Source organism: Tachypleus tridentatus, chromosome 13 (genome assembly GCF_004210375.1).
Source record: "Tachypleus tridentatus isolate NWPU-2018 chromosome 13, ASM421037v1, whole genome shotgun sequence".
Taxonomy (NCBI): Eukaryota; Metazoa; Arthropoda; class Merostomata; order Xiphosura; family Limulidae; genus Tachypleus; species Tachypleus tridentatus.
Window position 1 is genome coordinate 232,674,093 of NC_134837.1, and position 23,669 is coordinate 232,697,761.

The window sequence follows — 23,669 nt, forward strand, 5'->3', positions numbered from 1 at the left end:
AGGGTTTAAAAGATCATATTAAGGATAATTATAATAAATTAAAGAAATTTAAATTTACTGGAAATAATAAGGACTTCAAAGACTAAGAAATCAAGAGAGCTGGGTAAAAAGGAAGTTAAAAGGCATAAAAACTGTATATGAAAGAGGGCTGGCTAAGAGAGTTAAATCAAACAATAATGAATTCTTTAGGTATAAGATGGCTAAACAAAATGTTAGAATGGAGATTGGGCATCTTAAAATAATAGTATGGAGTGATCTCAGAAAATTATGAGATGGTAAACTTTTTTAAACGTTCTCTTCAGTTTTTACAAAGGGAAATACAAGTATTATACCTCAATCAAAGCACTTAATGTATGGAGAAAATATTGATGTAAAAGTTGGGAAACAAAAACTGATGCATCCCCTGAACCAGAAGGTATTTGGTAGCATGTCTCACAAAAGACTTGTTACAAAAGTGAAATATGTGAGCATGGAGAAAATGTTATTAAATTGGATGGAAAGCACAGTGGTAACAAATGGAGTTAAATCTGATTGGATCACAGTCAAATGAGGTGATTTAAGATTATTAAGGGTATTGATAACACAGATCCATCAAACTTTTTTTGTGTTTAACAGTGAAAACAATAGGACAAGATGTCATAAGTTCAAATTTTGACAGCATGGGGGTTATCTGAAGTTTAGACAGTATTACTTTTCAAACAGGATAGATGGCTTTTGAAATGAGCTGCTTTCAAAGGTGGTGGAGGCAGAAAATTAACTGAGTTTAAAAAAGATTATGTGAATACATAAGTAGTAAGGGGTGGTTATAGTTGAGAGCTGAAAAGGATAACCCTTGATGGGCTAATAAACTCCTATTTGTCCTTTTAAAATTTTATGAAATGCAAAAAAAACAAAAAACTCAAGACCTGTATTTCATTCAACAGACATTTTTACATGCTACTCCTAAAGATTTATATAATTCACATTACTCTAAACTTCAATTCTTGACACCTTAACAAAATAAAATTTTCCTTGATATCAACATGGCCTTAATATTAAGTGTTGATACAAAAAGTATTATATATTAACACATGTTCAACTATGACCTTTTGTTGTTTATGATTATAGAAGAAACTTCCATACATTTATTGAGTTAAATGACTATGCAACTTGTGATATGCCAAAAATATGGTATCTTATAAGAAACTTAACAAAATTTGAAATATAAAATGCATTTTACTTGCTCTAATAGTTTCATTCAGTTGAGTATTGATTAAAAAAAAACAACTAAATCAGTGTCAAATAAAGAATCTGCATTGAATTTATTTCCCATAGAAAATTTCTCTAATATTCACCTTTCTTCCTCCGTAATGACCTGGTGGATTCTGAGTAGCAAACAACATAAAGCGGGGATGAGCCCTAACAGTTTGCTGAGTCTCTGGGATGAACAATTCTCTGTTATCATCAAGTACCTACAAATAAAATAAAAAGTTGTTCTACTTTAAACAGACATTTTACAACATTAGCAGACCTTAGAAGTGATGAACAATTATATCCATCTATAGTTTCTCTTTTGTATAAAAAGAAATGAAATCATAAAGAAAACATTTCAACTTCAGTTTTTCAACTGATTTTTAAAACAGATATTTGTTAATTTGCAGTTTCAAGAACAATATTTTTAACCAGATATAAAAATGTATGAACACAAACTGTGCAAAAAATGTCTTCAGATTAAGTGCTAATTTCAGTAATTTGTTAACAATATTTTAAAATCATCGAAACATTTATACATAAAAACATTATGAACTAAACGATTTTTTCATCAAATACAAGCATATTGAACAAAATAAAACACTACCACATATAATACATATTTACAAAGAAGCAGCAGTAAAGGAAAGGTAGGGGAAGCATAACTATCTGCACATAAACACACATTCAATGTACAAAACAAAGTGTTTTAAAATGACATAAGACAGATTGCAGAATCCACTCAACATCCAAAAGAAAAAGGAATTCAACACAAGTGGAATGCCTTATGCTACAATGTTTTTAATTTTCTATTTAACCACTCAAGACATAAAAAAACACGTGTACATAAAGTTGTACTGAGCTGTTTTTTTCAATTCCACATCATATATTCATAGCACAATCTGATGAAGCAGTAAGTGAACCAAATACTAGGGAAAACAGATACTGGCATGATCTGTGAAAAATTTACTAAAACTGTCTATATATAGTATCTGAAAGTTACTATTATGAATGCTTAAAAGAGTCAGTCAATTTCAAAATAGGAAGAGTAATGTAACTCTGTAGTATGTATTTTAAATGTGGTATTCAGAAGACTTTTGTCTTCTGCAACATGATTATGGGTAAAAAATATAAAAAGTAAGAAAATGAGCTATTGCTTTAATAATCCATTGAAAAGATTTACAATACATAATATAAGCCTGAAAAAAAATTGTTTCTTCATGTGTTCTACATGGTGCTATAAAGAAAAAGATTAAAAAATAGATTAAACTGCCAAGTTTTGTCATGTTTTTATTTTAAAAAGATGATGTTTTGAGCTAATGCTCTTCAGTAGATCGTACTGCTTACAACAATCACGATTTGTATAATCTAATAAAGAGTGCTGGTTCAAAATGTTATTCCTCTTAAAATTAAAATTAAAAAAATGCAATTTTTAAACCTATTCTTTAATTTCTATGTCTTTGTCCCCTATGAGGTTAACTATATATTTCTTGCAATAAATAAAAACGTCTGTATACAATCATCTTTATAATAACCTTTTATGACTGACAACTTACTCGATTTAAAGCCTCCAACACCTCAGTTGGAGCTAAATTTAGTTCATCTAAAATTATCCAGTGACCTTTCTTCATGGCTTCTACTAAAGCACCTGAAATAAGAATTTTTCATATGGTAGTTTATTTTTTTTTCTCTGTTGTTAAACATTGTACACTAAATTTTTATAGCATACAATTTAAACACATTACAGTCAATAAGATTAATCTTGTTCATCAAATAAATATTTAAACATCTGTAAAATTAATCGATAAAAGCTAAAATTACAAACTCAATATTCAGGACAGATTGAAAATAGTACTAAGTGATGAGTTTTTTATCATCACTGTTTTAAAGCAAGTTTTACCAATATGCTTATATTTTACATTAACCACATTTTAAAAAAAACAAATTACATTAATAATCTCACTACACTTAAAATTACTTGAAAAAACGATTTCCAGGTGGAAATCATGACATATCACAGAAAACTTCCACCATTTGATAATGTTAAATACAGCTACACAGTTGTTTCTTACTACAATACCTTCTTTAAACACAAGTTTTCCATTTGCATCAGAACTGTAAGTCCCTACATATTCCTGAAGATCAGTGTGCTCATGGTTGTTAATACGAATGCAGTGATTTCCAGTTGCACGAGCAAGCCAGATAATTAAACTAGTTTTACCAACTGATGTTTCTCCTTGTAATAAGACAGGATGTCGTCTGAAATTACCATAAAATAAAAACAGTTACTTACAGCTACTTTATTTATTTGCTCATTTTATTAAACTATTCTTCCCTGTTGAGGCTATCTGTTTTATCACAAATATTATATGGTTACTTTTATTACTTTCTGCTGTATAACTTCAACTGTCCTGCTATTCACAGTGTCATATTCAATTAGGTTACTATGGTGTGATGAAATTAGTTCACTGATAACACTTATGTGGTGAAACACAGAGTATATTTTTTTTAACCTAGCTCATTAGCCATATTAATTAACAATCGAAAATGTCTACAATCAACTTACAACAGTCATTATGAAATGCAAAAATATTGATTCTCTCTGTCTAAAGAAACAAAGTGAAATAATTAACCCTTTCAGCATGGGCTCAGTCACTGAGACTAACTTCTTAATACTTTTATGCTAGTTAGTCTTCTTGCTATTACTTTTAAATTAGTAAGTATATGTTCATGAAATGTGCCAGATTATCAGTAAATATTACAAAGCTTTCATAAGCAAAATATTGTAATTTTTAAAAATTAAGTTTTAAGGTTTGTTAAGCAATGCTTTTCACATCCCTTTTTTATTTTTGTATGTTGTCTATCCAATGTGCAATGTAATTTTCACCTTATGATTAAAAATACTTTTATACATCACAAAATTTCAAATTTCACTTCCAAAATCCTTATGATGTCCATATAGTTTTATCAAATGTTTCTTAAGAAAAAACTTTACATTTTATATTATTTTCACCAACTAATTTCTGTATGGGTTCAGTCAATTTGAATGATCTTATTAACACAATATAATTTATATTCATTTCCTAATTTTATACCTTTTTCTTTCTAGAACGACTACAGATCCCAACACAAAAACATAAATGTTTAGACTAAATAGCTTAAATCTCATCACATTATACATTTATACATATTTATTACTTTAATTATATTGACCTTTCAACCATGTCTGGCTAACAATACAGAAGACAGAATGAAATAGTACATCTGCACTTATGTTACTGTATCCAATAATACAAAACTGACCTATCTTGGGTGTACTTTAGTGGACTAGTATTTTATAAAATACACTAACATTTCAATTATGATACATTATATATATATATATATCGTATATAAATTATTTGTATTTACAAACAAGTAGTTAAACTTTTCTTAAAATGCAGAACAGTAAATAAAGCAAAAAAATTTTATCGTCTAGTTATGACCTCTTTACTCAGTTGCTGCTTGTCGTCAAGTGCTAAGCCTTAAGAAGTTTCACACAAGGAGATTGTGAAACTAAAAAACTTTTTAGGGTTTATATGTACATCTGAATAGCCAAAAATCATAAATTACTTATTCAATACCATATAATTCCATTATAATTTATCAAGTCTAGTAACAAATCTCTATTTGTATCTAAAAAATATAAAATTTCAAACATGGCAAAATCTCAAGATACCAACATGAAGATTTTGATAGAAAACTTCAATGGGTGGTGCTGTTATATTTAATAATGACTGAGAAAATCCCTAAGAGGACATTCTGGGTTTCTAACTGGTTATTAACATCATATATAAAAATGCATATAAGGGACTCTTTTCAAAGATGTAAAGAGGTGAGCAAGGCTGCTGTAAGCAAACAGAAAAGATGAAAGAGTTTTATTTTAAATTCTAGCTTTTCAATATCAGTAATTTGAGTTTCTAATTCATACAAAACTATGGAATTCATGATATAAAACTGCACTTGAAACAAACACCTTTATATATTAATTTGATTTTACTATGTTACAACTGCAGTTAAAGAAAATTTTTAAAAAATTCACAAAACATTTTATTGTTAATTGTATTTTCAGTGTTTTACTGACTGCTTCTCTGCAAACCATTAGATTCTGCTTGACTATAAAATTAATAAATTAAACTCGAATAAACTATTGCCTGCATCAGTTATGCCCAAAGTTAACTTCCTAAAAGACATATCCATATTTATTATGCATACAACATTTGAAATCAAAACTTTTAAATCTTAAATATCTCCCTTATCCATTAAATGATTTACTTTTAAAAATGTATACCTACCTAGCTGCTACTACCCTTGCTAAATCTTTAAGATTACACCTAACAGTTGAAGTTAGAATGTAATTTTCTAAGACTGTGGGATCATTGGGTCCTCGAAGAATCCAGTATCCCTCAAAACAAAGATGTGTGTCACCATTGGGTGGTGGAAGCTGCTGTTTGAAATGAGATTCTAGTTTCTGCTTGCCCAAAATATATTCGGATACAAGTTTCTCAACAGAAGAATGAGAAATTCGATCAACTTGGGTCAAAAAACTCATACAAAAAGCCTATAAAAATATACAAAACCTTTGAAAATTCAGATTTATAATTTGAAGTTTCTTAAACTGTAAAAAGTATTCTGTTATTTATCAAATAAAACCTTTGAAATTACAAAAGCATGCAAGAAAAAAAATCTTATAAAAGAATTCCTCAAATATTTCATTATGGCTATATTTCTAAAATAAACATGTTATTAACATTCTTCATAGTTAAAGTTGTAATTCTTCTCTACTGAAAAGGTATTGCCAGGTGGAAGTTACCTTCCTTACATAAATAGCTATTCTCATTCAACGATGCTCTCTGTATGCAATAAATAATTTTTACATATGCCACAAGCCTTTTATCTATTGGAATAACTGATGAACCTCTTATGCAGATCATCATATATCAACCCTCCACCAATAACATTGCAACACACAGTAACAATACGTAATTACCTTTACCCCAACCCACAACAATAATAGAGTATAAATGAGGGATCATATAGATATCTGTAATACATAGGTGAGGACTTATGTTAATTGGTTCTACTCTAAATCCAAAATGTCGAACTGATATCCACATGGGGGGTAGAAAGAGGGATCCCAATTCAAAAACTGCAATTTTAATGCTCACTTTCATTTGTATTTGTTTCATACTGGAGGATATCGTGTCATATACACCAGCAAAATACTACCACCTTACTCTCACCTGAATTGTTTAATAATCATTTTTATGTTATGTCTGTATTTCATTAAGCCATTCAGAAGGCTACCTCCATGATCCACTACTCCAGCAGCTTGGAACCATAAAGTAGTAAGGACTCTCAAACCCCACTTGAAGAAAAGTAGGGTAAAACATGGTGAAGAGTATAGAGGAACAACAACATGCAACATAGTATAATGAGTGGCCATAAAACCTTATTTTTAAAAGAAGACCATAATGATTTCTTCAATATAAGGCATAGCAGGGATGGGAGGCTATCCATGATCGACATGAGTACAGTCTGGCAAATTTCTGTAGCAACTCCATTTCACGAATAAACCTACAATTGATCTTGTGGAGTGCAGTGGCTTTGCATGGCCATGACATTATAACATGCAAGTTGGCATAGCTTGACAGTGTAGATTTGAACATTTAAAGAATACCTGGTCATAAATAACTCACCACAGAGCAGAATCCAAAAAATAAACATCAACAAAAGGAAAAAGAGCTTCTGAAAAGTGAAAAATAAGAAAAACATAACCAGTCAAAGTCTCACTAAATTCTGATATCTTAGAATGACTACAGGTAGATGATCACCATAGATGTTTGCCAAGGAAGAAAAAGGTTGGAACAGACACCACAAAAGGAAGTTGTGCAGGCAGTATAACAGAGTGTGTGTTTTACATATAGCAAAGCCACATTGGGCTATCTGCTGAGTCCACCGAGAGGAATCAAACCCCTGATTTTAGCATTGTAAATCCATAGACTTACCGTTGTACCAGCAGGAGACACTATAACAGAGAAGAGCACATTAAAAGACATAAAAGTCTGCCCACATCAGGATGAGCATAAAAATTTGAAACAAAAGGAAGAGAAAGCTGCAAAACAGAGAAGTTATCCTCATAAACCACCAAAGTATGAGGGAAGGTGAAAGATGCAAAGAAAAGAGAAGATATGGAAAAGGATAAAGTGTACATGAAACATTGATGGAAAATAAACAAACTACCAATGTCCACAGGCAATGGAAAGAAGACATGAGGGATGACAAAACACTGAGCTCTGGGAATGTGGTTCAAACATAGGTAAAGTAAGGCAGTGCAGGACCATATTAATATCCCCTTACAAAAGGGCAGCCTACCATGGCACACATCAAATTTAGAAGGAACACATCCACAAGTGTAAAAAGAGGAAAATACCTGTGAGATTGAGAAAAATAAATGGTGTGGGACAGAACAGAGCCCAAAAATCCAAGATAAAGGAAACAGAAGACTTCCAATCCAAAAATCAAGAAAAAATCTGCATGATAAAAAATGATAGGTCGATGAAGAGAAAATCCTGGACCCAAAAGCAAAGGACATAAAAATTTTAATTGTATTGGACAGCTTTTAGTAGTATATGGGAATGAAACAAGCCAAGAAAGAAGCCAACCATTAGTAGAAGCTGGACTACCTCATCAACAACCAGAGGAGAAAAACAATGTGTGAAAACAGTGGACAGAAAGGTCTAAATGAAACAATGATGACTGAAGGTAGTAAAGAAGGAAAAAAGATAGAGGAGAAAGTTGGAACTGGAGCTGTGGAAACCACAGCTGAGAAGACAGTCAGGAGAGAGCCATCAGAAGAATTGAACACAGTGTCAAGGATTGAACAAATCACTCAGAGCAGAATGACAATGGAAGTATTGACAAATGTGTAGCTTTAATCCTGGTTGAAAGCACAGATATCCATAGCAATCAAATGAAAAACTGGAGGTCAAAACCAAGGTAATTTGTGTTTAATAGATGGAGCAAAAGCCACAATAAGAGGAATACTCCACTGAAGTCAAAGCCACTAAAAAACAAAAGGAATGAAAGATCACTCCACCAGGTAAATGTTGTTTGTACAGAAGTATGATCCCTAATAAGAGTGAAAGCATCCAGAATATGACAATGATAGGGCCCAAAAAGAAGATCCGTGTATAAATACAGAAAGATGGAGAATGAGTGCCATTCTGGTGTTTGAGATAAGCAACCATTGAAAAAAGCCTGAATGGATCACTACCAGATGATTTCTGGCCAAATGGAGAAAATGAATCAAAACCTACAGCAAGAAGCTTCAAAACATTGATAAGTCCTCTCAGCCACAGACCAAAAACCCTAAATCTTCCAGTTGATCAACCCACACACCCTATCCAGAAAGGGATATTTCCAAGAAACATGGAAAACTAGTTGAGAAAGAGGAAGTGGGCTACTCAATGATGTCTGAATCATATCTAACCATCAATATCAACCAACTACCAAAGTAGAAGAAAGCCTAATAAGAGCTAAAGTAGATCCCAGCAAAATTCCTGAACTAAGGGGTTAAAGCTACAATAGAAGACAACATCCTCACAAGTAACATAACTTTGCAAGCTATAACTGAGCTGAAAACTTATCAAAGTCTAAGAGGAGAAAGGTAGCCAACCTGACATGAGTGTGGAAAAAGAAAAACACCAAAATGGACAAGATATTGGATAGGTAGCAGTAAGGACTTCTTCAACTTGATTAATGGGCCATTCTAGCAACCTCCAGGAGCACCCAGTAAGAGTAACAGGCAGACTCCTGTTCAGAACAAGTGAACAGGGACTAGTTAACCAAAAAAAAAGAAGAAAAGCACAATCCAAGAAGATAGAAGTAACAAATGTATGTTCTGAACATCCACCAAAACATAATGGGCTGAAGCAATTCCAAAGGCCAGTGCTCAAAACAGAAAAACCAAAATGTGGAAAATTAACCAAAGAGAGGGTCATGAGTAACAAATATTGGACTACACAAATAAACATTCATGAAATTCCTCTTTGTCATCAATAAACTTGGAGAAAAACACTTAAAGGTAAGAAATGACTCCAAAGTAAAACAGGGCAGATTGAAAATTAGAATGAGGTGGGATAACCCTTTTACATGGAACAGTCTCTGGTTTGGTGAGAAGATAATAAACAGCCTGGAATAAAAGCCTAAAGAAAGATGATAAATGGTCTGTAGAGACAGAGATATTGTATCATCTTGGATAGATATAGGATGTTGACAGGATCTCAAATCATGGGGAAGGAAAAGGGTAACAGGGACAAAGGAGGTGGAGAAAGTAATTGACTATCAAGTTCATCTAATAAAGAAAAAACAAACAAAAAAACATGTAACTGTAGTGAAAGGTTTATAAAGGGTAACAACATAATACAATCAAGATTCCACCAGACCATAAGCAACATGCCCATCAAGAATGAATAAAATTATGAGATGAGAAACCACTGGAAGGGGGACAGGAAAGAATAGATAAAGATTATGATGAGAAAGGAATAAAGGCATGTTGCAGCTACAACAGAGACAAACAGACAACCAAAGATGAAAGCTTTGAGTGTTGATGCTCAGATTACACAGGACATTCAAAAGCCACAGGTACATATCACCAATGAAAAATACAGAAATCCCAAAAAGAAAAAGATGACAAAAATAGCTGGGACAAGGTTGCATGATGACCTAAAAATCCAAACTACTGTGAAACCACATGTGTAAAGTATGAGCCAAAGGAAAAAAAAAGTCAACATGGATGTAATAAGGAATAACAGAAAAATGTGAATTGGTTAAAACATGAGAAAAACACAGCAAAAACCTAGTAGTGTAAAAAAGGCTATCAAATCTTTATTGACCTGAATAGATTTACCTTGTTCAGGAGGATTAGTGGTTTACCCATGTAATGATTAATCTCACAATGCACAATAGCAGAAAAATTAAACAACAATTAAAGCAAGCTGTGAATACAGCACTAGAGTATAATATCCTAAGTGGGAACACAAACCTCAGAATTTATTGTAGTAACTTGTGAATCAAACAAAAGTGATTAATGTGAAATATGCAAGTGTAGGAAGACATAATAAAGAATGTAAAGAAAAAAATATTAATGAAGAGATCCTAATTTGGCAATTAAACTGTTAAAATCACAATTCACACTAAAGGAACCAAAAGAAAAAATATCTGAGCATGAACTCTATCAAACAGATGTCAGTTCACTAGAATTGAATAGAGGAAGCCAAATGTCATGAATGTTGTATTCTTAGTGGTGGAGGGTTGACACATGATGATTTGCATGAGATGCATTAGAATCATTCAATTACAATGGAGAGGAGATAGAAGGCTTGTGCCATGCATGAAGATTTGCATATAGAGGGCAGCATTGAATGAGAATAGCTATTTATAAGAGGAAATAATGTATATACAAGAAATAGCTTTGACTGTTTTACTGTATTTACCAAGAATTACATAAATAGAAGACAACTAAATTACTTTCTTGAAGTCTCTGAGATAATCTTTTCTGCACACGTTAAGTCTTTGAACAACTAAGTTTAATATTAATTTCCAAAATTACAGTTTCTCTTCACTATGTGAGTATAACTGGAATTAGAAATCATATAAAAGTCATTGCTATTAATAACAGTACTCTGGAACTACCATATGGATACATTAAGTTCAAAATATTATGAATTCTGAGCACATGCAAAAAAAAAAGTCTGCTTAATTTTCCACATGCAAGAGTATTTGTAAAAAAAACATTAACTTCAATTTTAGAATAACAGATGAGTTTACAATACATATGGAAACAATTTATCGTGCATCATTTGACTGTCTTAAAAAATTAAAACTTACTGCCTAAAGTTCAACTTATTACTTCACAAGCACAGTTTTTACTGAAAATATTTAATTGTTTCTAATTTATTTGGTGTGTCAAGTGAGTTAGTTAATCTTAAATTGAAAGAAAGTTTATATTTTATAAAGTTGTAACCAGAAAAAAAGTCAAAGGAATGATTAATATATGATTGTGTATGAAGGGAGGGGTTTCTTTAACAAAAAATTCTAACTTAAAAATTTTGTTTTACTTAATACTAAATTTGATAAAAATATATAGTAAAATGTTACCTCATACAAAGATCGAGATACACTCAGAAATGGATTGGTTGATGCATAGCTCAAGGCTCGACAGAGAGTCCTCAAACTAATAAAAACAAAACAGCTTCATATGTCAACTATCAATTTCAATGCCTTGTTCTAAAAATTCTTGACAATTATAAGCTGGAATATCACTTAAGAAGCCTACATATAAAACAAATTATAAAACACACACAAAACAGCAGTTGAATTTACAAAATCAAAGGAAACTAAAATTTGTCACAAATAACAGAATGTCTAATTTAAAGCTGATGAACTATTAATATAGATTAAGATTCTTCTGTTAAATACTATGTAATAACATTATATACAAAACAGTAATAAAACAATCCCAAGCAATAAGGAATATGAATATATATATATAAAACACAACAAAAATGTTGCAAAGATGTCAGAACTCTTAAAAACGAAATTAATTCCCATACAAGTTCCAAAGAATCCTAATGCTAAACATTAGGTTTCAATGATAAAATATAATAAAGTATTGAATAACTGATAAATATATCTACTATTTCTGACAATCGCTATAGACTGAAGGTGATTTTGTGTTTCCCATTATTACTATTAAATTGTTCACTACAAGTATCTAATCAGAGGTGTGTGAAAATAGTATTTCATACCTATCTTTTGTCTTCTACAAAGATATATAAGGTTGTACAGAAATTCTAAATTTTAAGTTTGAATAATGAGAGCCAGAAAAGCATTGAAAATCACTAAGCCTTATGCAGGTAATAAAAAATCATATCATTACTTCTGTGGTTAAGCATGCCCAGTAAAGATTAAGGCCTAACTTCTTTATTTATGTAAAAAGTTAAGACCTAATTTTACAATGTATATCATGATACACACACTACCTGTAGTGAGGGTGATGACCTGTGCCATCAGTCAGGTGCTGAAGGGCTTTACCTTTGATGTGTAAATAAAACTGTACAATACCCTCAGTCATTTTTGATGATAATGTTAAACTTTGGAGATAACTTTCTATCAGAATACGCAAGTCAGATTTGTCCTCCAGTTCTTCCATGAAGAATTCAGTAAATCTGTTTCAAGTGCAACAAAATTAAGTAAACATTAAGAATACGAAAAATTGTAATTATACTAAATACAAACATTTCATGATCTTTATTTAGAAAGAAATACAGTTTCGTGCAAATAATTATTCAGCAAGCTCGTTTTTGGAATTACTTTCTTTAATGATAGGTAATTTTATTACACATTTACATTCAGTTTGGTGCTACAGGTTTCATCTCTGAAATACTTTTACTTAGCATAAATTTATTTAATACTTTCAAGTTAAAGCTGCAAAACATCACTCCAAAGATTTACAAAAAAGAAAAAAAGACAGGAATCAATAATAAAAAAATATTCATTAACCTGTTTCTGACACCAGGTGGCAGATCCCTTTTCCCGACATCAGTAGCAGGGTTCATGCAAGCAAACAGTCGAAAATCAGGATGTCTCATCAGTAGCTGGTTGTCACTGAAATAAAAAAAGACTAGAAAGTTTGAATCAACATACCTTTGACATCTGATAAAAATAGCCTATTTAAGCAATTTAATTGAGGTAACAAAACAGTAAATAGCTGAAATTTAACTACCACATTATTAACTTTCACAGATCAAAATATAATTATCTGTACAGTATTTACTTCCTTGTTCCAAACAGTAATGTAATGAAGCTTCAAAATTTATCTGTAACACAAAACAATCTGAAGTATTATATATTACACAATCTAAACTATTAACTCAACCTATTTATGCCTTTGCTCATATATTTTTGATTTCAGTCTAATTACACATTACTTTACTTCTCCATTCTTATCAAATTACTCAACATCTTATACATTTACATATATTAGAGAAATTATTGAACAGCACACACCTTGAGGACTTACATTCTGAAGATGCAGCTTCAATTTATTTGTGTATGAACACATATTAGAAGTTACCCCCAGGTAAAGTTGTTTATTTAATACCTGTTACAAACTGTTGATACACATTTACTGAAACAAACCAGCACTTCTCTTGCAATGAAATTCTGAAGGTTCTTCATTTCAGTCCTCCACGTAGCATTCCAAAGAATTTTAATGAATTTAAGTCAGGAATAAAAACAGGCCACAGCGAATTTTAGACATTATTTCCCTTAAGTTACTTCTGTACCTGGCATGATAGGTAATTATGATGAAACTAGTGTCATCATTCTTCATTGAATTTCATCAGTGCAACACTGACCAGAATATTATATGCAAAAAACATCAATGATATCTTTTACTATTATCCATGTTCAAAACAACAAAAACATACATCTACACCAGACCACGATTTCGTTCCATTGATATTCATGGCCCCAATTATAATTACATCTTCACTATTCACATCCAAAGTATTCTCCAAATTGCTGTGAAATCCAGACCAAATGTCCAAAGATCAAAATGAGTAGAAGGATTCTTCATACCCAATGATGTTTTGCCATTCTTTTTCTACCCAATTTAAATCTTAAAACACCATGAGATCAAAGTTTTACACTTGTGGCTGTGACAAGAGGCTCAAGAATTGCAAACCATTTGTGAAATCAGTGTATATGGTAAATATATTTTTAAACTCACCCTCTTTCCAAGAGAAGCATGCCTTCACTGTTACCATCTAAAATTCCTCCCAGACATTCCTCTAGAGTTTCAGCTTCTGCTAAGTTAATTTCATCCAATAGTATCCATTCTCCACTTTTCATGGCTTTCACCAAACTTCCCTTGACAAAATAATAATGCAAGGAAACATCAGTTAACCCAGTAACAATGGACTTAAAATAGGTAACTTAGGATGTGTTTGAAGTCTTACTTTATATCAAATTCCACTTCTTCACAGTATACAATACTATCAATGAACATTTTAATAAAGTAATGCAATATTCTGCATCGTCTTAGTAAAAATAATAATACGTAATATATTCTACTATATTTCACAGGAAGAGCTTGGAGATCTTTTATTTTTTAAAGAATGTAAAATTAGCAGCTAATTTAACAACAAATACAAATTTGCACAAATTCTGCAGCAATATCATTTTTATAAAATATGTAACTTTTCCAAATCTCTTCATTCGTTTATAAAGACAACTTGTTTAATTTTTGATTGGATACTTAATAATGAAGCATCATAGACAGTACTGTGTTAGTAGGTATGTCATAATTAGTGATCTGATATGCTAAAAAATGAAAAGTTTAGCCATAAAAAGTTTAAATTAAAACAGAAAAAGATGGTAGTAACAAAAGTTTATTTTTGGTACCTCTATGAAGTTAAAAGCTAAGGCATTTTCTGCTTGCTTCACTTGTATTTTATGCTGATGTATCTTTTGTCCAAGTTTCAACCACTTTTCTTTTATACTTCGTGTTTCTTCTGTAGGTTCTTGTGAAAGAAAACAGTAAGTATTTGAAATATGAAAACAACTTTCTGGGGGATAATGCATTCAACACATTATATATCAGTGAAAAGTGTGATAAATATACTCTTCAAAAAAAGAAACGCAAAAGGCAAAATATGAGACAAATTGTTAACAAGTTTATTCCGTGTAGTTCTGTATGACATGTGTGAAACTTTGCACATTCACTGCTGAACATCCAAAGTCTGCAAAGGCGAAGTCCACGCTCACTAGGTGAAGTTTAACATCACTCAACGTCAATAACGAGTATGCCCCCCGTGAGCATCAGTAACTGCTTGGCATCTCCTGCCCATGGAAGCGATGAGATGACGAACCACATCCTATGGAATGGCTGTCCACTCAGCCTGCAAAGCTGCTGCAAGCTGAGGTAGAGTCTCCTGTTGAGGTTGTCGCCATCGCAGACGTCGGTCCAACTCGTCCCAAAGATGTTCGATGGGGTTTAAATCTGGTGATCTGGAGGGCCAGGGAAGAGCGTTGATGTTGTGGTGTCTCAAGAAGACAGTGGTGAGTCGGGCTGTGTGAGGACGGGCATTGTCATGTTGAAAAACGTCGTTGACGTTCACCATGACGGGTTGCACATGGGGCCTAAGAATCTCGTAGACGGTTGCGTACGGTCTGATCGGAAATCCTATGCAGCCCTCGTATGGTTGAGGCAGTAGACATTGCAGTGGTGGCCCTATCCCAAAGGTGACGTAACCGGATGTTGCAATCTTGTGCAGGCATGGTCACACGAGGTCTACCAAATCGTGGACGGTCACGAGTTGATCCATGTTGTTGGTGACGATTCCATAGCCTTGTGATGGTGCTTGGGTGGACATTCACAGATCTGGCAACATCTGATCGAGATTCACCTGCTTCCAAGCGACCAATGGTGTTGTTGCGTTGTGCTTCAGTCAGTCTTGGCGTAACTGTATTGCGTGTCGGTGGCTTAACACCGAGCTATGGAAACCGAGAACCCGTCACTTTTATAGGGATTTTGCACATGTTGCACTTGCAGAACATGCAGATCTCTCAAACAAATTTATTGGACACGCATGCGTTTTGGCGAAAAATCCGATGTTTTCCTCCGTTTTCAAAGTACACAACTTTTATTGTCATTTTGGTGTGACAATCAGTGCCTTAACACGTGTAATATCACGTACTCTGAGCTTGTAACGTTATTACATATATTTCTCTTTAAAATAACAAAAACATCCCTTCTGCGTTTCTTGTTTTGAAGAGTATAATATAAACTTCCAAATTTCAAAACACAAAGTTAAAATTACTCTAAAACAAACATTTGATGAATATTCTCATATAAAAAACACCTACCACAGGCACTTTGAATAAATTAATAATAATTAAAACTAATATTTTTAGTTTATATTATGTTCCACATGACTTCATGTGTAAACATGGAACAATTTTTAATGAACAATGTACTTTTCTAAATAAATCTCAAGCAGATAGAGCATTTTTCAACAAAATTCTTTCATTAACATTTTCTGTATAGTTTTTAGTAAATTTTTCTATAAAATTTGATCTTAAATAATGCATTTCTCTATACAACTTTTTAAGTAAAGCATTTTTTCTTCACAATTCTTCAGAAAGCAATGCATTAATTTGCTTGAAAAGTTTCTTGTATTCATTGTAATTTCCATAGAAATTTTCACTCGGCAAGGCATTTTTCTGTACAATTTTCCCAAAAATGCACTATAAGACAGTTAATAATGCTCTTTATGATGCAAAACTTTCATGAACAATTAACTGGTGTTAAACAACAATTTTCTACTTGATTCTTTAGCAAACAATGTACTGTAATTCTTTTGTAAATACTTCATTTATACAAAGCAGTTACAACAAATTCTTTATTAAACAATGCACCTTCTTTACAGTTAATAAAAATCAGTTCTTACCCAACAGTTAACTTCAGTTTTGCTACTTATTTACAACATGTACATACAAGAGTAATTAAATATGAAAATCAGCCAAAAAATATAAAGTTGAATATTATATAGGAAAGTATTTTATTATGTACAAAAACTAATTAGTTTCAAAAGCAAGTAACTTACGACCTGAGAAACGATTAATGGCCATCCTTAACGTATGTAACATTAAGTTAAACAAATCTTCCCAACGTCTCTTCACAAAGCAATTCTATTGGCAAAACATAAGAAATATTTTTCAAGTATCACAGTAATACAACATTGAAAAAATAACAGAATTACAGTTAATTACACTAAAACATTTAATCATGAATAAAGCAAAACTTGTATCTCTTACTTTGGTGCATTTGTTTCATATGAACCCTCACATAATAAATAACAAATTCTTTATAAAAAAAAAAGCATCTTCTGATAAGGTCACATTATGTAAGAAGCATTAATAATAAGTAAATGTATTATTACAGATACAGTAAGTTTAGTACAAAAGGTAAAACATTACTAGTAATTAACCTTTAGATACCAAAGGGCTATTTTTAACTTAAACTTTACAATCTTTTCAACAAATTTGTCTTACAATAAACTTAATTGCAGTAAATATGCACTTACCATAATGTGAGCAAGAAACTTGGCATTTTGTTTACGAGAGAATGTTTCACAGAAAAGTTCTTCATACTCATCTCTTAAAGGTGCTAACAATAATTTTATTTCCACTGGTTTATAGCTGTAAAATGTATATAAAATATTATATACTTCTATAAATATATATACATGTAATTTACAATTCTTTAAATTTCATAACAAAATGTTTTAACTCTTTACTTATGAAATTCTTTAACAATGCTTCCAGACAGAAAATGCTGATTCATACTTTAAATTATCTTTTCTCTGAATTACAGACACATAAAATTACTTAATTAAATCCTTCAAGATTACAACTGGTATTAAAAATGTTTTGGAAATTACCTATATCAATGATCTTTTTGTTTATGCACATAACATGGATTTAATAAATCTAGATATGGAACAGTAACAAAATAAGCAAAAACAAAAGTTTTTATTTCAAAAATGTATTGTGTCTTACCCTCCAAGTAAATCAATGCTATCACTCTGTTGACTCATGTTAATTACAGTCAGGTTGTGGCCTGAAAAAAATTTGTGTGGGCATCTACATATCATTTGAAAATACAAGTTGTTGGTTACTTTATCTAAAATATACTTCTGTTTCATTATCTTATGGATAATATAAATAAACCAACTGAAATCTTTCTAGTATTTGGTGAATTAACATACCTCTAGCATCTCTCAGTTGCACTGAATTTATAATTTTTTTCTTTCTCTTTACATTATTCTCACAACATTTCTTGTTGAAAGCTTTCATAAATCTTTATAAAATGCATAGTTGATTAAGATGAAGATTCTATGTTAAAAAATGAGTGGCTTGGTTAAATTAAAATAAGTTTAATTTACACAGAGAAAGAAAGATAACAAAACGTTTTTTCACTTAAAAACACACCCACAAAAACTTAAAAGATTACAGAAACAATTGATTAAAAATACAAAAAATTTACCCGTCATCCGGGCAAGATACTGAACCAAAGATGTCTTTCCTGTGCCAGTTTCCCCAACTAGTAACACAGGTTCTGCATGTTCTATACAAACAGCTACTGATTCCAAAAGAGCCAAAGACTGACGAGTGTGTGCAAATACACAAGGTTTTACTCTGCAATTATAAAATAAGATTTTAGAAGGAACCCTACATTAAAGATAAAAATTCATTCTAAAACACATTGTTCTGCTTTCATTTCTCAAAACAAAATTCTTAAAGTTTAAATAATAATTTATCTACTTCTTTTGTAAGATATAAACTTTCTAAAGAATTTAGTCTCATTGTTTACTAGAAATAGTGTCACATTTCAAGTATAATTTTCTGAAACCTTTTGAAATTATTCTTAAATATGCTTATCTAAGAATAACCATTATTCTTGTACAAAACAGATCAACTATAAATTGATTTGATAGTTACATGCATCATCTTCATCTTCTAAAAATAACTTCAAGTGACTAATATTCAGTTAAGATACATTAAGCTATTCAATCTTGTTTTTACATCTAAACTTCCATCCAGATTATTATCCAGCAAATGCATAAATTAAACAAAAACCCTCAACAGCTATCAGAAAGTAAGAAAAAAAACAAGTAAATATATAATTTACTCTCAACTGTTTTTACTGAAACTGTAAAATGTCAAACGTAATATTAGAAAGATAATGTAATAATAAACAAACACAAGTTAATTGCAGAAATATCCCACCTCTGACAAGAAACTAATTGATTTTGCTTTCTTGGTAAAACTGCTCGACCAATTGCCAAATGTTCAGTCGTAATACTAATTTCTGGTTTATATCTACAGCAAAGCAACTCAGCCTGGAAGACAAAAAATTAGCTTTATAAAATCATAGAGAAATGGATAATTGTAATTTGTTGCAAAGCAAGTAGAAAATTAGTTATCTAATTGAATTCTAAATTTTTCATAAATAAGCATTTCCTTTTAAAAAAAGAACACAGTGTGGTTTTATATTACTACATGCATCAATATTATATCATTAGCAATATTGTAAAATTAATAATTTTATATCAAATTTACATCGTTTTTTGGCCAATACATAAATTAAGCCTGATCTAAAAGGCAACTGAAAGGGTCTAAAATGCCCCCATAATGAAAGCTCATAAAAAATAATTACCAAAAGAAACCTTACACCAAAAATATTTTCACCCAAGTTTAATTTTCTAAATGTTAGCCGTTTTCAATTTATGATGTCAAAAACATGGCTACGCCTTAAAGTCAGTATCATAAAAAAGTAATTCTTAATATTTGATGGCATAAAAAAATTTATCATTGAAATCTCTGCAAAATAATCTTAAGTGTTCATACAAAAAGTATAGCTGGTGGTAGGAAATTGAAAGAACTATTTCTTTGAATTTTTTTGCCCTCCTTTCCATAGTTTTGAAGTGATCGGCTACAGTGAAGCCAACACCACCCACTGCAAACTGTTTCACTACCCTAATTAAGCAGGATTTATCAAGCACTTGTTTCAACTCACACATGGCCACAAATTGTGGATCACCAGTTTGTTCTGGTATACTGCTTCCATTAACACATACAAATCAGGAGCAAATACAATATCCAGTGGAATATCTTTTTCTTGTTTCATTTTTTTCATCAAATAATTATTTTTTGGCTTTATCAAATGTTTACAGGATTTACCACTTCTGAAAATGTGTAAATGGTTACACAAGACAATGTGCTCACTTTCAGGAGTTACCACTCTTATAAACAATTTGAATATTTAACAAGTCTTTACTATACATATTTAAGACTGTAGAAACTTGTAACTCAAATAATTAAATATATTATCCCACATGCTGACATGTCTTTTGTTTTTGGGGGAGATGGCCTATGGACCTATATAACAGTACCAGACCTTCCTTTATCTTTTCTTCATATGAGTTTTATTTCATCAAGAAAAATTCCAAGAAATATTTCAGGAAAGATTCTCAGTAAACACCAAGGTTTACGTAGTTTATTTTATGTGTTAACATGTCACATGATAGGTACTTTATGTAATTTTTCCCTTCTTTTCATAATAAACTGTGATTATTGGACATGGCAATTTTTTTATGATGTCATAAATCAAAAACAGTCAACACCTTGAAAACGAAATTAAAATAACAAGTCTGTTGCTGTAAAAGTTTGTTTTGGAATTATTTCCGATAGGTCACTTTGGGTTCTTATATCACCTTTTTCTTTCTCTACAATTTGGAATATTGTTGCATAACAAAATTGTAAAGAAAGCAATAAAAATGTTAGGTTTCTAGTATAAAGCCACTAGTTCCAGGATATGGTTGTTTTCAAATTGTACAGTTCTTTCATACAACTTTGACTGAAAATATCTTTATAAATAAATCACAGATGAATTTAAATATATAACACATCAAAACCAAAAGTTTCAAGGAATTATGCTCGTTTTATTTTTAGGAGTACGGTCACCTTTATTGTTATCAACAACATACTGACCAAAACAGTAATATGCTGATCACTAACTATTTTTTAAATCATCTTCAGTATTTATTACCTTAATTGAAACTATTTAAATACATATTTTAACAAAACAGAAGTTACTCTCAAATAGTCAAATAATTGGTATTCTGTATAAAAAAGTACCATAAGAAAATGGCAAATGAAGAATCTCAAATTCTATGTATAAGTATCACAATTAAATAGCAAACCAAGAAGTTCATATTTTGTAATTTTATACAGATAAGTTAAAATTAATATATACATGAAACCTAGCTAGCTATAGTAACACAGAAATAAAAAAGTCAAAAACTACAAAAAATAAGTTACATAAAATTAAATTTTTTCCCTATTTTGGAAAATCAATATAAATATATTAGTGTGATTGTGTGTATTTTTACACACACACACGACTTTTTTCTGGTACAAGAAAATAATAACTGAGGCCTCAGAAGAGAGAGTTCTTAAAACAATTAGAATAGCAAGTCTCATCATCTTTTCTGTACACTTGTCTAAAAAAGTCACTTACTTAAGTGAAAATTTGTTGAAATTGTAAAATTTTGATTCACTCCATAAGCACAGTGATTTTGTCAGCTTTACATGTATAATAAGCTTTAGCTCTGCTCAGCCAATACTGCAAAATAGTCACTGTTACTACTATTCAGACACTTTAAAGATGGTTTTAAAATAGAAAAGTTTTATGGCCACTATTTTGTTTCAACTATTCCTACTATTAAGTATTGCTGTAAATAATGATAGAAGTCCTCTAACTACACAGCAAACCAAGACACTCATATTCTGGATAAAAGAACCATAACTAAATAATAAATCAACAAGTTCATTTTCTGTTTAAAAATGTCACAACTAAACTGCAAATCAAAAAACTTGCATTCTATGTAAGAGTAGCAAAACTAAATGACAAGCATGTTTACATTCTGTAAAAAAGTACCCTAACTACACACCAAACCAAGAAGTTCATATTTTGTATAAAAGTACCAAAACTAAATAACAATTCTAGTAGTTCATATTCCACGTAAAAATACTAAAACTAAATAACAAATTAGAAGTTTGTATTCTATACAAACATAGAATAACTAAAATAACCAATCAGTAAGTTCACATTCGGTATACATGTACCATAACAAAGTAAAAAGTTCATATTCTGTGTAAAAGTACCACAACTAATTATGAAATTTAACATTAAATTGTATTAAAAATTCACCCCTGAAGAACAACAATTCATCTTTCAAAATTACTTATTTTAACCAAGTGTCTTCAGGTGTACTTTATTTACTCTTTTAGTACAACTGTGATTTAAGTATTAGTTAATATTAGTTTAATGTACTCAAGAAAATATAACCTATTGTTACAAAACTAAAAACAAGTGAACAAACCTGTGACTTTGCAAAGTTGAACTTTGGTCCAATCATGCAGGCTATTGCTATTTTCTGACTTATACCTGGAAAACTTTGGCAGAAGAAATCTAAGGCATCTTGAAATGCTGCCTGAGCCACATTCAGAGAGGTCAAATCAAATTCTCTTGCCACTCGGTGACACCATTTCATCAAATCTCTATATTTCAGAGTAAACTGACATTACAAACTGTCTCTATAGTCTTCTACCAAACCGAACAATGACTGTTATATGAATTTTCATCCAACTTAAAAAATTGGTATCTTTGTCCATTTTAAATATTTTACTAAGCCATAGAATTACCAATGTGGTGTGGGGCCCTCAAATTTTTATAACTATTTATGTATCCTGATTTGGTTGGTTTCATGATAACAAAAGTCACTAAAAAATATACCATCACTATTTCAATTACTCCCACTAACAACTTCTGATGTATTTTATATTGAAAACAGGAGATTTCACCCTACTGTCTTGGAATTTTTTAAATTTTTTTTTATACTCAGTTTTTGAAAAATCAAAACATAAGATATTCAGTATGGTTCAATATGCAGATCTCCTAAGAAATGAACAGAATGTAAATTAATAATCTGAGGGTTAATTAATAAAGTCATAAAATCAGAGACAAACATTACCAAAAAAAAAAGTATAATTCAGATATTTATTTAGAAAATATATTCCATAGATTTTATAAATGATAAAGAAAAATTAAAATTTTAAAATACATATTTGAACAATCTTACGAATTAATTGCAAGTTTGTATTCATTTTCTGACCTGAATTTGAGACAGAAAATGATTTCACATTAAAATATACAATTTATTAATACTTTAACATGTTTAACCCTTTCTAGCCAAATATCATGATTTTTTTTACACAAGGCAATTTTTTGCAAAATTTAAAAAATTGAGTTTCAAAAAATTCTGTGATCCATCATCCCAAGTTACATTCAAAACAAAATTATAACTGAAATGTTGAGATTTCAATTTTTTAAATGAAAGTTTTAATATTTGTTACAGATAGTAATTTCTCAAAAATAAAAAATGCTGGCCTCAATTTTGTATTTTTATTAGCTGTTGTAATTATTTTTGAAATTTCCCACCAGCACAGTACAACTTATCAGTGGATTAAACTTAGCCACAAATCTGTTACCTTTCATTCAATTGAAGCTTATTTTTAAATTAACAGTTTACCACTTTGAAAAAAGTCCAAGTTAGTAATGTCAAGAAACATCAAATTTAGCTGCCTACAAGACTTCACAATTTAAGTTTCTAAAGCTAATAAAATCATAAATATATTGTCTCAAAACTGGAGTTACTTTTTTCTTGCTATCTATCTGCCATAAAGCTACATTCTGTTCTTATGCA

General features: G+C 30.8%; 1 protein-coding gene across 3 annotated transcripts in view; it reads right to left on the bottom strand.

Annotated features, from left to right (window-relative positions):
• Positions 1-23,669, bottom strand: part of LOC143239260 (midasin) — a 217,603-nt gene that overhangs the window by 155,799 nt on the left and 38,135 nt on the right. For all 3 annotated transcript variants that reach the window (XM_076480175.1, XM_076480174.1, XM_076480176.1), the window contains exons 11-25: positions 22,287-22,464; positions 19,129-19,241; positions 18,386-18,537; positions 17,899-17,959; positions 17,424-17,538; positions 16,944-17,028; positions 14,740-14,858; positions 14,066-14,205; positions 12,835-12,939; positions 12,315-12,500; positions 11,431-11,506; positions 5,565-5,830; positions 3,311-3,489; positions 2,787-2,878; positions 1,335-1,451 (exon numbers count right to left, since the gene is read on the bottom strand). In XM_076480175.1, the coding sequence (XP_076336290.1) occupies positions 1,335-1,451; positions 2,787-2,878; positions 3,311-3,489; positions 5,565-5,830; positions 11,431-11,506; positions 12,315-12,500; positions 12,835-12,939; positions 14,066-14,205; positions 14,740-14,858; positions 16,944-17,028; positions 17,424-17,538; positions 17,899-17,959; positions 18,386-18,537; positions 19,129-19,241; positions 22,287-22,464 (1,984 nt within the window). The remainder of the gene's footprint in view (positions 1-1,334; positions 1,452-2,786; positions 2,879-3,310; positions 3,490-5,564; positions 5,831-11,430; positions 11,507-12,314; positions 12,501-12,834; positions 12,940-14,065; positions 14,206-14,739; positions 14,859-16,943; positions 17,029-17,423; positions 17,539-17,898; positions 17,960-18,385; positions 18,538-19,128; positions 19,242-22,286; positions 22,465-23,669) is intronic.